This window comes from Gallus gallus, chromosome 4 (genome assembly GCF_016699485.2).
Source record: "Gallus gallus isolate bGalGal1 chromosome 4, bGalGal1.mat.broiler.GRCg7b, whole genome shotgun sequence".
Lineage (NCBI taxonomy): Eukaryota > Metazoa > Chordata > Aves > Galliformes > Phasianidae > Gallus > Gallus gallus.
In genome coordinates this window covers 8,344,279-8,360,003 of record NC_052535.1, presented here as the reverse complement: position 1 = coordinate 8,360,003, position 15,725 = coordinate 8,344,279, and the positions used below count along the sequence as shown (strand labels likewise).

The following is a 15,725-nucleotide window of genomic DNA, read 5'->3' as shown; positions in this document are numbered from 1 at the left end:
TAGCTTACTGACATAGCTGGTTAAGAGGCTCATTGAATTCACATAACCAATAATCATCTGGTAGGCAAATCAAGCTTCCTCAGGTTTGGGAGTGTTACTTGGGGTGGCACATGATTCGTGCATTCATAGCAAATTTCGTGCTAGCAACAGAACTGAATATTCTGGAATATAGCATCAGGGACAAGAAGCACAGATCCTTACTGATCATCTTCCTTGCTTTAGCTTTATCCTGCAGTATTTCAGACAAACTGGTAAGCTCAGGATACTTGTGCACAAGTTTTATTCCTATGACCTGAGAGCTCAGGTCTATTAGAGGTTAGAAACAAAAATTTAGTTGTAGGATCTATTTATAGTTGTAACTGGTTTGATGATGCATGCCTGGTTGCAGAGAAACGTTGATTCACCATCTATTTACACTGCTAAAATTTGCTGTATTTAGGTTAGTAATATTCTCTTAAAATGCTGCATTCAGATCTAAATTAGATTTGAGTAGTGCAGTTTCCCATAGGAAAACTTAGGCTGTGCTTTAGCAAAATTCTTGGTGAAACAACACTGTTAGAAGTTGTTCAGAAGTATCAAACAGGGAATAAATCTCACTGGATTGAAAAGTAAGCATGTGCTATATGTAAATCCAAGTATTTCCTTAGTTATAATTCTGGTCAGGGATTAAGTACTTCCAATGTAGTTTAACAGCTGCAGTGCTTCAGTCCTTGTCATACAGACCTCTGGAGTCCTAAACAAGCAAAATACTGAAGTGTGTTTTTAAAGTTAAGCACATGAGCTATTCCATTGATGTGGATTGCATTACTTGTTTGCTTTAACGAGTGTTCTACTACTTATTAGGGTATTTTGGAGATCATGTTCTATAAGGATTCTTTTGCAAAACTGCAAAGTGCCTGTATGTCAAAGCACTCCTAGCATTCTGCATCCTTCTGTTGTCTTCTGTGAACTAGGGCTTGTGAGAAGCAGCAGCATATTATTTGGAAAAAATAATTTGGAATAATATTTGAAAAAATATTTGAAAAAATGTTAACCGAAAGATTGCTGATAGGGAATTCACATGGAAGATGTCAGTTTTGTTCTCTTTGGCCTCATGGAGCAGCTCAGAGTTATGTGAGCGGGTAGCACTTGTGAGTGCAAGGCGATGGGTGGAAATCTGGCTTGTCTAAGGAAAGTGCTTTGCAAAATGCTACTGCTAGTTCTCCCTCTGCAAAGTATTTCCCTGGTGCAAGGCAGTGACAGCCAGTGGTATAAATGTTCTGTTTGCTGCTGATGATTTTTAGATGAACCTTTGCATTGGGTTTGCAAAAAGGAGAGCGCAGCTTTCTGAAAGAGAGAGGACAAATGTTTTCAAATAAGGCAAAGCCTGCTGTGTGTGAACAGGAGGGAGCAATGTGAGCCCAGCTATGCAAAGCAGGGAAAAACCTTGCTGGTATTCTGGGGGAGAAGATTTTTGGCATACAGTGAGGGCAGAAAGCTGGGATAATCGGGGTAAGCAATGAGAGTTGCTCTCCACAAGAGTGGACCTGTGCTGCACAAAGGTACAGTGGCTGCAGTTGATGTTTCCTCCAGGAAGAATATGCTCTTCTTTCAGCCCTTCCCAAGCAGTACAACATGATGCCAAGTGCTGGCAACAAATCAGGGTTCATGAGGAAAGGAAAACATTGCTTACTGAGCATCCTAGGGAGGCGCATGTTTTTATTTTGGAACTATCATCACTGAAATAGATTTCATTGTCTGATCATCTTCATTAAGTGACTGGAACCATATTAACATTTCACTGGAAATACATTCTGATCATATAGACTTTTATCGCAGTTAAAATGAACAGACGTAAAGAAAAACAAGCTGTCTGAATGAGCCTAGTGTTGTACGCTGCCCTCTTGCTGAAGAGAGAGAACCTCTTCATGCTGTTAGTAACTGACATTATGCTGTCATGGTGTGCCTGTTTGGAAGGTAGCAGGTGTAGAGTTTTGGGGGATTCTGTCTAGAAAGTGAATTTGACTTAAAATTCATTGCAAAGAAAAATAATTGCTGGAGGTAACAACCGCATATGGCTTGAATATGAAAAGCTTACTTCAGAAAGAAAAGTATTTTATATTATACATGCCTGAATGTACATGACAGACATTTTATTAGGAAAGGAAAGCCTTTATTAAAATATAATGATCTACATTGTTTTTATGTAATCTAATGAATTACAGTAAGAGCCTGAGAAATGAGCTGGAAAAGGTAGAGTACTCTCCCATGAAAGTGAGCTATGATAACCTTTTTGTAATTCTTTTACGTGTTGAAAGAGTATTTCTACACGGACTTATTAAATTAGGCAAGGTCACCTTTTCATTTTATTAGCAGATTAGGTTTGCAAGGGGCACAACGAAGGATAAGAATGGTTTCTATAGGTACAACAACTGGAAAAGGAAAGTTCAGGAGGGTGTACCCTCCCTAGTGAGCAACACAGACAGGCTGGTAACAATGGATAATGGGAAGGCTGAAGTATTCAACAACTTTTTTTGTCTCAGTCTTCACTGGCAACAGCTGTAAATACAGCCCTCGAGCAGATGGTTCGGAAGGTGGGAACTGGGGGAGCCATGACCCCCCTCCTGTAAGAAAAGATAAGATTTGAGACCAGTTGAGTAACCTGAACATCCATACATCTATGTGTCTCAAAGAGATATGTCCCAGAGGCCTGAGGGAATTCACTGACATAGTTGCCAAGTCACTATCAATGACATCTGAAGAAGTCGTGGTGGTCAGATGAAGTCCCAGTGACTGGAAAAAAAGCAGCATTGCGCCCATTTATAGGAAGGGTAGAAAGGATGACCCAGGGAACTACCAACCTCTTATCCTCATCTCTGTGTCAGAGATCATGGGGCAGATCCAGATAGCTGTGATAAGGCATATGGAAGAGAGGGAATTGATGAGTCGATGGCTCAGCGTCTGAATGGAGGTCATTGATGAGTGACGTCCGTCAAGGGTCAGTGCTGGGACCAGTGCTCTTAACTTCTTCAACAATGACATTGACAGTGGGATTGAGTGCACCTTCAGCAAGTTTTCAGATAACACCCAGCTGTGTGGTGCCATAGACACAACCGAGCAATGAGATGTCGTCCAGACAGACCTAGACAGGCTCAAGCAGTAGGCTCAGGAGAACCTCATGAGGTTCAGTAAATCCAAGTGCAAGGTCTTTCACCTGAGTTGTGGGAACCTCTACTATCAATACAAACTGGGGGATGTAAGGATGGAGCTGGGTAGGATCTGGAGGTACTGGTGGATGGCAAGCTGGACATGAGGCAGCAATATGCTGTTGCAGCCTAGAAAGTCAACTATATCCTGGGCTGCATCCAAAGCAGCGTGGCCAGTAGGTTGAGAGAGGTGATCCTGCCCCTCTACTTTGCTGTGGTGAGACCTCACCTTCAACACTGCGTCCCGATGTGGAGTTCTCAGTACAGGAGAGATGTGGACCTGTTGGAGTGCATCCAGAGGAGGGCCTCAAAAATAATTCTAGGGCTGGAACACCTCTCCTGATAAGGCCAGACTGGGAGAGCTGGGGTTCTTCAGCCTGGAGAACAGAAGGCTCCAGGTAGAGGCCTCCTGAGAGCGGGCTTTCAGTATCTAAAAGGGGGCTGTAAGAAAGGAAGGGACAGACTCTTTAGCTGGATCTGTTGTGACAGGACAAGGGGAAATAGTTTCAAACTAAAAGAGGGCAGATTTAGATTGAACATAAAGACGAAGTTTTGCTGTTTTTTTTTTACAATAAGGGTGATGAGACAGTGGAACAGGTTGCCCAGATTGGTGGTGGACACTGTCCTTAGAGACATTCAGAGTCAGGCTGGACCAGGTTCTGAGCAGCCCTTTTTGAGTGGTAGGTGTTCCTGTTCATTGCAGAGGAGTTGGACTAGGTAAATTTTAAAGGTCTCTTCCAGCTCCAATGATTTTATGATCCTTCGATCATGGACTTTCATATTGAAAAATGTGGATAAATCATGCGGTAACCTATATCAAGTGGAGAATAGGTTGTAAAAATGTGAAATCATTTAGTACAACTTGTATCTTTATTTTTAGTGATGCGCAATTGTTTAAAAAAAAAGCTTAATTACTGTTTTTCACATTTGCATATTGATTGAATGCGCTTTAATAATAATGATATTTCTAAGTGGATTATCTTTCCTGACTGGTGAAGTGTTAATGTAATATTTGCATAAAGGGAAAATACTCCATAATAATACAGGATTCTGTTTTTTTAACGTACAGCGTGCAGTCATTACTTCGAAAGGTTAGCTATAAATAATAACCAGTGAAACTGGGCATGTGCTTAAAGGTGAGCACTTATATTGCATTTACCACTCTGACCCCTGTTCAGCAAGGCAAGAATAAAACTAACATCACGTCATCCAAGTTGCCTTCCCACATCTCCACATGTATATATGCACATGGAAAAGGTAGAGTACTCTAGGCTATAGGCAGTAACATAAAAATAAGTAATAAAAGAGAAATATATTTAAAAGGTGTTACATACATTTAATGCAGAATCTTGCTGTAACTGTTTATGAATAATTTCAGTCAAGTCGAATTAATACAGAAAATGTCATATGTATCTCCAGTTTCTAGGCATTACTTTTTTGTGTGTGTATTTGCATCTGTCAAAAATAAGATTTAAGAACAACACACATAACAAAAGTGGAAGTAATCCATAAGGTGTTTGGTATATGGAATGGAACATCCCATCAGCAGCCCCAAACTTTGAGTAAATAAAGAAGCTAATGGGGTAGATTACTTACATATTGTGTATGTGGTTTCAAATGAAAATGCTCTAATGTACAGATGCTGTTAAATCCTGCTGTCGTTGACAGCTCAGTGGTTCTGCACACATAGGCAGAAGACGCTGTTCTTGCTCCTCGCGGCACGCAGACGGGGTGCAGCAGAGTGCAGTTGACTTGGCCCTGGCAATCGCAGAGCAGGTGACTTGATTACACTGAAATCAGGCAGAAAATGTCCTCTTCTGGCCACTCGAGTGAATCAGTCAAATTATCGAGTGGCAAAACTAATTCTGTGCCTTGGGCCATCATAGCTGCCACTTCCTATAAGTCAAGCCTTCATTTAGTGTGAAATTGTTTTTTATTTTATTCTCTTTCATTTATTATGCTTATTTCAGCTAATCCACTTAGTGAATGTAAATTACTCAGTATAGCAGAGCTGTTTCAGATGCGCAGCCTTCTCGTGGTGTACTGGTGAAATATGAGTGCTCTCTTTTTAAGGAACTCCCAACTCTGTTAGGAGCTATGCAGTTAAAAGTAGTGTTTTAGTTTTTCAGTGAGACTCAAATGAGGAGAAGAGTTTAAATGTAATATAAAATTGACAGAAAGTGCATGTGTCTGAGCTTTCCTTTGAAAGCAAATATAATTCAACTGGGTCATTGTAGGAGCTGGAAACAAATCTACTATGAACTGTGGGCCATTATGTACCAATTAATTTGAAAGAATTTAACAAGTTGGAGAACATTGAGTATTGTTTTCAGCATCAGAATATTACCTTAAGTTCTGGCAAGAGAAAAAGCTATGATATGATTAAAGTACACATGCAGGTGATATACCCTAGGCAATACTTGTGTTATGTGTTTCTGTCCAAATGGCAATCCCTCATTTGGCTGTGCCCTCCGGTACACAGCATTAACATTTTCCAATAAAAAAAAAGAGCATAACATATGGAGTGTTTTACTTCAAGCAAAGAAAATATCAAAAAGAATAATGAGAATAAAACATAAATGCCCAGGGTGATGGGCAAGGGAAGTTACAGGGGTTTCCCACAGCAGACTCTATGAGAACAGAAGTACCTACAAGGTGACCCCTGCAAGCATCTAAGTTCAGGTTTCCTTTATGTGTAAGCTGAAAAATACATATATACTTATATGTATGCACATGTGTGTGTGTGTGTGTGTATATATATATATATAAACATATGCTTAAAAAAAAAAAAGAGATGTGGTTCAGCAGAGACCAGATACATTGTTTTAACTCACACCCAACCATTGCTCTGAGCTGATAAGAGTCTTGAGCAGATATGAAGGGACTTGAAGGGTGGAAGGAAGTAATCAGAGCCTCAAAAAGAAAAGTTGAAAGGATCATACTGTGATTAAGATGGATGCGTTGCTGACAGTGTCAGACCAACAGCTGCTAAATCTAGGAGACACTTGAAAGAGTCTCTCAATTTTGTTATATATGGGAGTCGATAGGTTATTTGGGCTAAGAACACCCTATTATTCAAATTTAGCTGACCTAGAAAGCTATGCCATCTTTCACTGGCAATTCGGAGGGCTTTGCCATTTGGGTAGTGGTTTTTGGTATTTCCTAATACAAAATTTTTCTATGTAGTCTCATATGACATATGGGTATATTGATCTATTTTTTTTCCCTGAAATGTATTAACTTAGTCTGTATAAGGCTTCAGAAGGCTATTTTGTACTTGCACCTGGTCAGATTTGTCACTTGAATCTCCTTTTCAAACCCATAAAACATGATAGCAGTTAGCTGAAGTTACTTTGGCCATTGTGTTTTGGAGCTGCTTCATTATTGTTTTTGATTACGGGTAACATTTTTTATTAATTAATTAAGCTTATTAATCCTATATATGAGATAAATTTGAGTCCTAATCCTGCTGAGAATTTGTATTCATCGATTGAAAGCTTTCAGTGTACACAGTGCATAAGAAAATATCCTGAGAATTGGTTTTTTGCTCATTGATATGACGATGTCCTTCCCTTTCTGATATGTCTCTCTTGATCTCCATTTTTCATTGCAGCATATTACTCTGCCTTTCCTCTTTATTTTTTTGTCCTTGACTTTTATGTCCACACAACAATTTGTGTTGACCTTGAGGTTGCCCTCAATTAGCTGAGCCATTTTGGTATCATGGCCCACACCAAAATCCTGTGCAACGCGCTTCTTACTTGAAAGGCAGAGCCATCCTAGAAACTGTTTTGTGACCATTTTTCTTTCCCTTTCAAGTCAGTGTTTATTTCCTGGCAATAAAAAAAAAAAAAAAAGGACTGATACAAAAGAGATAGAAATCGGAAGCAATAAATCATAGAAGCGCTTCTGGTAGGTTTCCTGTGCTCATGCCTCCAGTGTCTGTGCCATCTGCAAAAAGAGGAGGATTAGAAAAGGTTTGGATGAGGTATATAAATCTCATCCCTGAAAGTTTAGGAAACCTCTCAGGATCCAAAGGATGGCTGCCAGGGATCAAGCACAGGAATTTGACAGATAGTGGGTGAAGAGGTGGGTTATGCTGCCTACGTGTTTGACCCTAAATATTGTGGGTATCGGATTGGCTGGACTGCAGCACATTATGGGTTCTTTTCTCTGCCATTGCTGATGGAAACCCAGGAACACTGTGTGTGTTCTGCAGCTACACATGGTTGCATCCCATACTCCATGTATGGAGGCCTGAGTTAGCTAGTCTTCCTGTCAGGAATGTGTTGTTTTCTCAGTTTGAATAATTGTATCCAATCTACAGATGAGAATACCTGTGAGCAAAAGGATATATAAATATCTTACTTAGGTTAGTTTTAATTTTGCTTAGTGTGTGAAGGAAGATAAAAAGCCTTTCCCAGGGCTCTCAAACATTATAACTTAAAGGGAATGCTTAAGGCATCTTCCAGTGCGAGGTGCATGGCTCCTGGCAAAGGAAATGTCTGGAGACCAAAACAGGGTTGTCTTCTGGCATCCAGTCCCCATTGTTCCATTTTGCAGTACATTTGGATTCTGAATTTCAGATGTATTACTTTTTACTTCTTATTTCCCCTCCTCTAAAATGATATCAGCAGTTGGTTTATAGCGTGTGGGTAATGACCAGGATGGTTAGCCAAGATCTATGAATTACTTTATTGATGGAGAATGTGTAGTACTTTAAGGTCATGGTTGGAGGTTGGTGGCCCTGCCTGTAGAAGGGGGCTGGAACTTGATGACTCTTGAGGTCATTTTCAACCTGAGTCATTCTATGATTAGACGTGTCTTTAAAGAATCTTGTATTCAATTTCAGGGCATTCTCATTGCAAGAAGAGAAGAGTGAAAGCAGTCTTTTATGTTGAAATTGTGGTGAGCTATTGTGGATTAATTAAAATTACAGTCCATCAACATTTGCATTCTATTTGGGATGTCAGTTCCAGTAAGCTTTTTTAAAAATGTAGTGGTGCAAATGGAAAAGTTTCAGCAAATATTAAATGTAACAATGGAGACTTTTGTTCCTCATTAAACCATTTCTTGATGTTTCCCGATAGATTTTCATCTAAACACTTGCTAATCCCAGAGCTCTGACAGGCAAGGCCTGCTGAATTAGGCCAACCACTGCTACAAATAGCTACTGCACATGAAACAGTAATCATTGCTTTCCAGTCTATTATTAGATTAACTTCATAGGGATTGCTTTTTTCTCCTGTGAGTTGATGCATAAATGACATGCTTTACCCTCCAATAAATCTAACAGCAGAGTGGCTATGACATGATGTTCATACCCCTTAGTCCCATGACGGATTATTTTTGACTGCTGCAGAAGTTTACAGCAGCTTGAAACCATTAGAATTTAAAGGCATCATTGAAATTTTACAGTGTACCTGACTCAGATACAACTGGGCTAGTGCTGAACGAAGTTTGTAGGGTATGGGCTCCGTTCTGTGATTGCCTGTCACGAGGTACCTAGTTACACTGAGCCCTGGCTGTCATTCAGAGCAGGTAAATACTCTTATGGTGCTTCATCTTTCATGATCTTTCCTTGGAGAATCCTTGGAACCTCCATCTAGAGACAGTGGTAGCTGTTGAACCCATATGGAAACAATATTTGGTACATACAGTGCTTGATGCACTTCTATGGATGAACTCATTGCAACCCTTTTGAGCTGACGCTGCTTATTAACCTCTATAAGGATGTTTATTTTCATGTTCATTTTTTTCTCACATAGCAGTAAGTAGAAGTTTGTGATGTTAAAGGTTGAAATTCAGTGTTGCTAACATATATGTGCTTTTAATAGTGTTTTTTTTTCCAGATTTAAGAACTTTGTTTTTTCCTGATGAAACCCAGATAAGAATCGCAAAGCTCAAGACTCTTCAAATCCAAGGTGTTTACTGCTATTTATATCTCATGTGAATTAATAACTACTTGGCTCTGATCTTAAACTGTGTTTATCCATTATTTCATAGAGCTGTGTAAAATTTGCTGCTTTTAGACATAAGAAAAGCAACTATAAAATTGTAACGTTAGTAGGAGCGTGCACCAATTTCCATGGATGTGTGTTTGTACATAGCTAATAATTGTCACGTCAAACTGATCTCTGGAGGTTTCCTTAAAACTTTGAATAGATTGCTGCTCTATTCTGTGCAGCTCCTAACAGAATGTTCTGTTTTGTTTCGTCTTACAGTCTGGACAAAGTGACTGAAACGACTTATGTTCTTAACTTATTGTCTGTGATATATATGTCCAGTAGATGAAGGTTGGTGAATCTGGTACCATGTTTAGAGCTAGCCTTAACACAGATCTGCTGTAGCCTCATGGGACTAATATACTTTTAAAATAATGCCATAATAGAGAATAAAATATGAAGGTAATGTGAATTATACATATTCTTGGAAGCCAAGTATGGAATTTTCGAAAGAAAGATGTAAGGTGTTTGCTCTATTTAAAAACAACCAACCAACCAAAAAAAAACAGAACAGAATACATGTTTAATATTTACATGTACCAAGACCCTTACTGAGTTGGTTCTCAGTTGTGCACATGCTGTGATCACAAGCTAGTGTTTTCTGAATGCTCTTTAGCTTAACTGTCCTTTTCTGAGAGAAAATTGTCAAAAAGATGATCTGGTAACAAGAATGTTTGGTGGAATGCTCAAGCTCCATGTTGTTATGTTGCAGTGTGTCTATGATACACTCTTTATGGAAATAGGACTGATTTTATTAAGGTAAAATATTTACTCCTTAAGAGGTGAATAATAATAATAAAAACCTGGTAAGGCATTTGGAATTTCTAAATGCAAACTTCTCCTACAGAACCTTGAGTGTTAAAGGCTATGCTCATTAAGTCAGGAAAGATAATTAATACCTTCTGTACCCAAGCACATATTAAATTTGGTCTTATTAGAACTTGAAATTTGACCTCCGGTTTTTGCAGCATTCTTGAGCAGGCTGCGGGTCTGAGCTCTGTGATACTGTTTGTACATATATTTGATTACCTAACTTAAATGTAGTTGGGATTGGCCTACACAATGTTGTTAGAGCAGTATAGACAAGGCTGGGTGTTTTTTATGGTACTGGGCTTGCCTATAATGTGTGACCTCTTTTCTTTCTCTATCCACATGGGTATTGCTACTTATTTTGTGATCTTTGGTTTTCTAAATGATGATGAAATTATAATCAATTAGGATCTGTCTCACAAGACATGAAATAAAAGGTGCTGACAGTACCATATCATTTCAGAATTATGCCATTCTTCTTCTGACCTGTAAGAGCCAAAACTGAAGGGAATTGAGGATTAATCTGTTTTTTTATCCATATGTAACCTTGCAACATGTGGATTAGATCTTCTCTGCACCTGTAATATAACATTTTCCTCATGCTGAAGCATAATACCTTAACTAAAACCACAGCAGCTTTCTGATGACTTCAAAGGAATCAAAGACCATATTCAGGTTGAAAGCATTTTATTGTTTGTAATTTTTAGCTTAGTGCATATTAAACGTAATAACTGATGAGTTTAGTAGAATAATCTCTTACCATATGCGAGAAACATGCTTCATAAGTTATATACATCTTTAAGAACTGTTAACTTTTATAGAATTTGCTGCAACAAATCATTCTGGGAATGTCTTATACTTGTGTTTTCAATTGAGGTTCCACCATTTGGTTAGAGTCTATTCTGTACTTCTGTCATCTCATAATTCCCTCCAGAGAAAAGAGAGAACAATCTTCATGTTGGGTGGGAGGATGAGGGAATGGTAATTGAAACCATGTAATAAAAAGGTAATTTAGCAAAACTATTAGTTTTTGGTTTCTTTACTATTTTAAGCCTATTATTTTTAAAATTACTTCTGTATTAAAAAGGCTGTAAAACTGCAGTGGATGTCAGCACATTGCATCTTAATTCTCATTTTCCCTTGCATGAATAGTAAAATCTTTATAAATTGCAAACTAAAATTAATTGAATAAACTTCAGTTGAACATTTTTATGTTTCAATTTGAATTAAAAAAAAAACATATTGTAGACTTCTTAAAGAACGTGTAATGGTTTCCAACATGGACCACACCTCAAGTGCAGTACAGAAAGAAAGTGCTGATGGAGAAAAACAACAACCAAGAAGAATACATTAATTAGTATTGTGTGATTTACAGCTGTGTTTATAGCTGTAATATAGTTGCTAACACCCATATCTATTGCTAGATCATAGTTCTCCATCCAGTGAAGAGACATTATCAGCAGCAACTTCAGCCATACAGCCGCTAAATTGCACCAGTTCTGTGTATAGGGCTACCTGGAGAAATATGGGCAGATGACTTTTCTTCCCAGGTCACTTTAAGCAGCCCAGTTCCAAGGCCCTCACAGAGAGGAGCTTTATATTCCATTGATAATACAGGGTAATGTTAAAGCAGAGAAGGCAATGGCAAAGCTGGAGCAGGAGAGCAGAATGCTGTTGCAGTGCAGTGCTCCTCATTTAGGCAATCAGTCTGTGCTTGGGTTGGGTTTGGTTTGGTTTTGGCTCTTCAGTGAATTCACTCCCATCTATAAATTGTGATTGTAGTATGCTGATAGGCTGGGAATCAGTGCTGAACAGGAATTGTCTCCCCCTGGCTATCTCCTTGATTCTTCTCTGGGATGTCTTTTCTTTGGTATCTTCTTTAATCACTGGGATGCTAGTCTAATGTATGCTGCAGCATTTGCAGATTGACAGCAGCTATGAACTTGGGAAGGGAGGTTCAGGATTTAAAATGATCTTGATAAATTGGAGAGGTGATTTGAGACTGACGAGATGAAATTCAATAAAGGTAACTATAGAATGTGGCAGCTGAGAAGGAGAAATATGCATAAATATAGACTGCAATATATCTGTCCAAGAAACTGAAGGAGAAAAAAGAATCTGTTAAAGTGGATTGAATATGGAATGGGTTGCTTGTGGTTGGTTTGTTTGATATGATTTTTGTAAGAAGCCTGTTCTTATTCTGGTTGTAGCAATAATGTATGACTGTGCTGACGTGTGTATTTCAAGGGAAGCCTGTGCTGCAACATGGGTATAGATAGAGCTAAGCATCACACTTCTGGAAAGGAGTAGATCCTCCTCACTCCTCAGGGTTTTGTGGTATCTCTTACAGTGCAGTGATGAAGTCTTGTTACATACTGTGGGTTTTACAGCATGAGATGAGGTGAAACAGGACTGTGACAGACAGTCGCTATAAACCATAGAGGCTGAATGCAGAATACAGACAAATTTTCAGCATGTCTGTAAGATATCAAATGATCCGTGTACCAGCAAGAGTGCCAGGTGTTGTTCAGTGCCTGAGCTGGAAGCAGTCTTTCCTTCAGTTTCTGAAGAAATACCAAGGCTTAAAGTATTATTTACCTTCTGTAGTGTATCTTGGTTGTTAATAGATGGCAGGCTCTGAAAGTGCCCCTGTTTTCTCAAGTTCAGTTGAAAACAGCTACAATGCACCCATTTAGTACTAAAAAAAAGTAACCCAGAAGTATTAATTAAATGGCATGCAATATCAAGTAGGTGATCTTTCAGTCATTGGAAAATGTTCTTTTGAAGTACGTTCTCTTGAATTTCTCTACAATGTCCATAGTTCTATGATGTTCAGGAAATCTAACATCCATTTAAAAGCATAAATGACTGCAGCAGCAGCATGTTTACAGGAAATGATGAAACACAGTCTCTACTCTTTTTAGTAATTATCATTTTCCCACCCCAGTTGACTGTAGGTGGCTTGGAGAGCGTGTAGGAACCTTGTGGGCTCGTGTCTTGATGCCTCAGTCTTCTAAACCTGGGAGGTCTGCAAAATATATAGACTTTGTAGGAGTTTAAAAAAGAAATCGGGTAGCTCTTGGAAAATTTTTTTCAACTCTGGTTATTTTTGGCTGAACTTAAGCTTAACTGTCCTTATTTGCCTACATACATCTCTTCTGTAATAAAGACCAGAAGCAATGGCAGCTTCCATTACATGCTAGCAAGCACTGTGAAGGGTTCATACGCTTGGAGCTTATGGGTTTGATCACATTCTGTTTTGTAGGTGTTTCTATTAGAAGGTAATGGGTCTATCTGCATGTGGACCTCCTGCCACCCTGCAGAGAGCTGTTGCATAGGATAGGGTCAGTCTTTCTTAACTCCATTCAGTCAATTTAGTTTAACAATTTAACATACTTTTAAAATATGTTACAGAATGATTGCAGGAGTGCCACAATGCACGCTTCTGATGACAGTGTTCTACAGAAGATGGTGAGATGTGACCGATAGGTACCGGGTGGTAACTCTGAGGCTGGAAACTTAGAGAGAATTAAGCCTTCTAACTTTAACAGCCACTTTCTGCTCTCCAGTCTGGGTATATGATGCAGCTGCATTGCTTTTGCTGCCCTTGTGGGGTTGGAGGTTCCCAACAGAGACACCCAGTCCTGCTTGTGCTGCCCATTGCTATCTGTGATATTGTACAGGCCTAGCAGAAGCCAGAAAACAGCAAACTATAGTGAATGAGTCGCAATATATTCAACCAATATGTAACAAATTAAACAATCATTAGTAATTTATTATAGTGCATTGTTTCCTATTTGTGGTATTTTTTTTTCTTTTAATTTCTTCTCATGACTTAATGCCATCTGTTAGGCTTGTCATTGACACAGCACTACCAAGGATAGAAAATATGAAGTGTTTAAAGCGAGTTTGGCCCTGTTGAAAGATCTAAAGTTTTAACGTTTTCAATCTGAAGAGTTCAAAATGTGCCCACATCGTGCACACAAAGCTGTACTGCCTCACCCACATCTTCCTCTCATCCATTCCCACAGCACAGGGCCCCACGTGCCTTCACCGCACTGCAAAAGGAAATGATGTCCCGTCATCCCTGAGCGCACTCTCCTATTCCTTTTATAGCCACGCTGGTGGGTGTGTGCATGGGCAGGCAGGCGTGGAGGTGTGTGCATGGCGCACAGCACACAGCCGCCAGTCGCAGCGGAGTTCACATAGCTGTGCTGTTTGCTATCACTTCTAAATGCCGGGATTACCTGGGCGATTGTTTTCTCAGAATGCCATAATGTAATCTCAGACCTAATACTCCGACAACCGTGCACTAATTAAAACTGCAATTATATTTTTGCTCAAACAAAACGACTTAATAAACATTATCACAAACTGTTTACCCTTCCCAAAAACAATTTATGCTCACTAATACAATTTCCCATTAAAACTGCTGCCAGGTAAATTAAAAACTCTTGAAATAGTAAGTAAGTGGGAAATTAATTCAACAGTTTAATCTAGAGCTAATAACAGTTGCAAGCTCAGAAAAAGATTGCTACAGCGGGGAGTTAATTAACAGCTTATTCCCCATTTGATAAAAGTAATCCACTCTAATTCCAGTGTAATTTACCTCAATGTAATATAAAACCACAAGCTGCTTCTGGTGCTAGTGATTATTAGCCTTGTCCTGTTGCCACATTGACAATAAAAGTCAGCAGTGTCTTAATAATAAGAGGCAGTCTGCTAAATGCCCACAATTAAAGATGTAGCATGAAATCTTGAAACTGCAACAATCGTGTATTGCTAAACAGAGTGGAGGTACAATTTTGGTAGAAATAAGCATGTCGCATTGCTGCCCCTAGTTCAGTAACCAGGTGTGCCTTTCATAACCGCTGGTACTCGCTGCAGAAAGCTCTGTCTAATGTAAACGCTCTGGGAAGACTGTAGGGGATAGGTTACAAACAGGTCTGCTTGCTGTTTCAACTTAGGAGTGAGCCAGTGTGGATTTGTTTGTATTGTTTTCTCTGTTATGCAAATTAAATACAAACTTTGGAGCTCTTGACCTGAAATATCATTCTGGGTTCATAAATTCAGCATGGCTTTTTTTACGCCATCTCTATTGAAATGTATTCTCCTTTATTTTCTGTTTTTGGGGGTTAAAACCAAGGATCGGGTTTGATATATTCATACATGTACACATGCACACATGCACACATACAAACGTCTGCGTATGATTACGTATAAAATATCTTTTATTATGCATTTTCTCAATGGATTCCCAGGTAATGTATTCTGATAATTATTTTGATTTGCTTTTGAGCAGTTATGACAGTCTACCACTGGGGAACTCGAGCTGTGTTTAAGTATTGCCAGGTTCTTAGTTTGGTTTCTGAGTGTGTGTTAGACTCCTGCATCCACCCACGTGATGTTATTAGCTTTCTTCCATTGTCACTGATTTAGGAATACCAGAGTAAGAATAAATTGGTACACTGTAACCATAATTCAACTTGTGTGCATGAAATTAAATGATCTGCTTTGTCATATAAATACCGATACTTGAAAGAACAAGTGCATGGCGTTATTTGGACATGTTGGTTATTAATGAGAGGTGAGTGGTTTTGATGTTCTGATATCACCTAAAACCATTTATTTACAATATTGATGTATTTGAGTAAGTTCCTTCCGGGACTTTGATGGGTATCTCAGAAATAAAATGCCTGCTGGGAGGTGCTCCATTTGAAACTGC

General features: G+C 39.0%; 1 protein-coding gene across 15 annotated transcripts in view; it reads left to right on the top strand.

The window, feature by feature from the left end:
* Window positions 1-15,725, top strand: part of DACH2 (dachshund family transcription factor 2) — a 264,998-nt gene that overhangs the window by 138,970 nt on the left and 110,303 nt on the right. For 5 of the 15 annotated variants that reach the window (XM_046939897.1, XM_046939895.1, XM_046939893.1 and 2 more), the window contains exon 3: window positions 9,038-9,109. The exons of 7 other annotated variants lie outside the window; for them this stretch is intronic. In XM_046939897.1, coding sequence (XP_046795853.1) covers window positions 9,038-9,109 — 72 coding nt within the window. Of the gene's footprint in view, window positions 1-9,022; window positions 9,110-15,725 lie in introns of all 15 variants that reach the window. 3 more of the 15 variants (XM_046939896.1, XM_025149505.3, XM_025149503.3) reach the window with 1 other exon arrangement.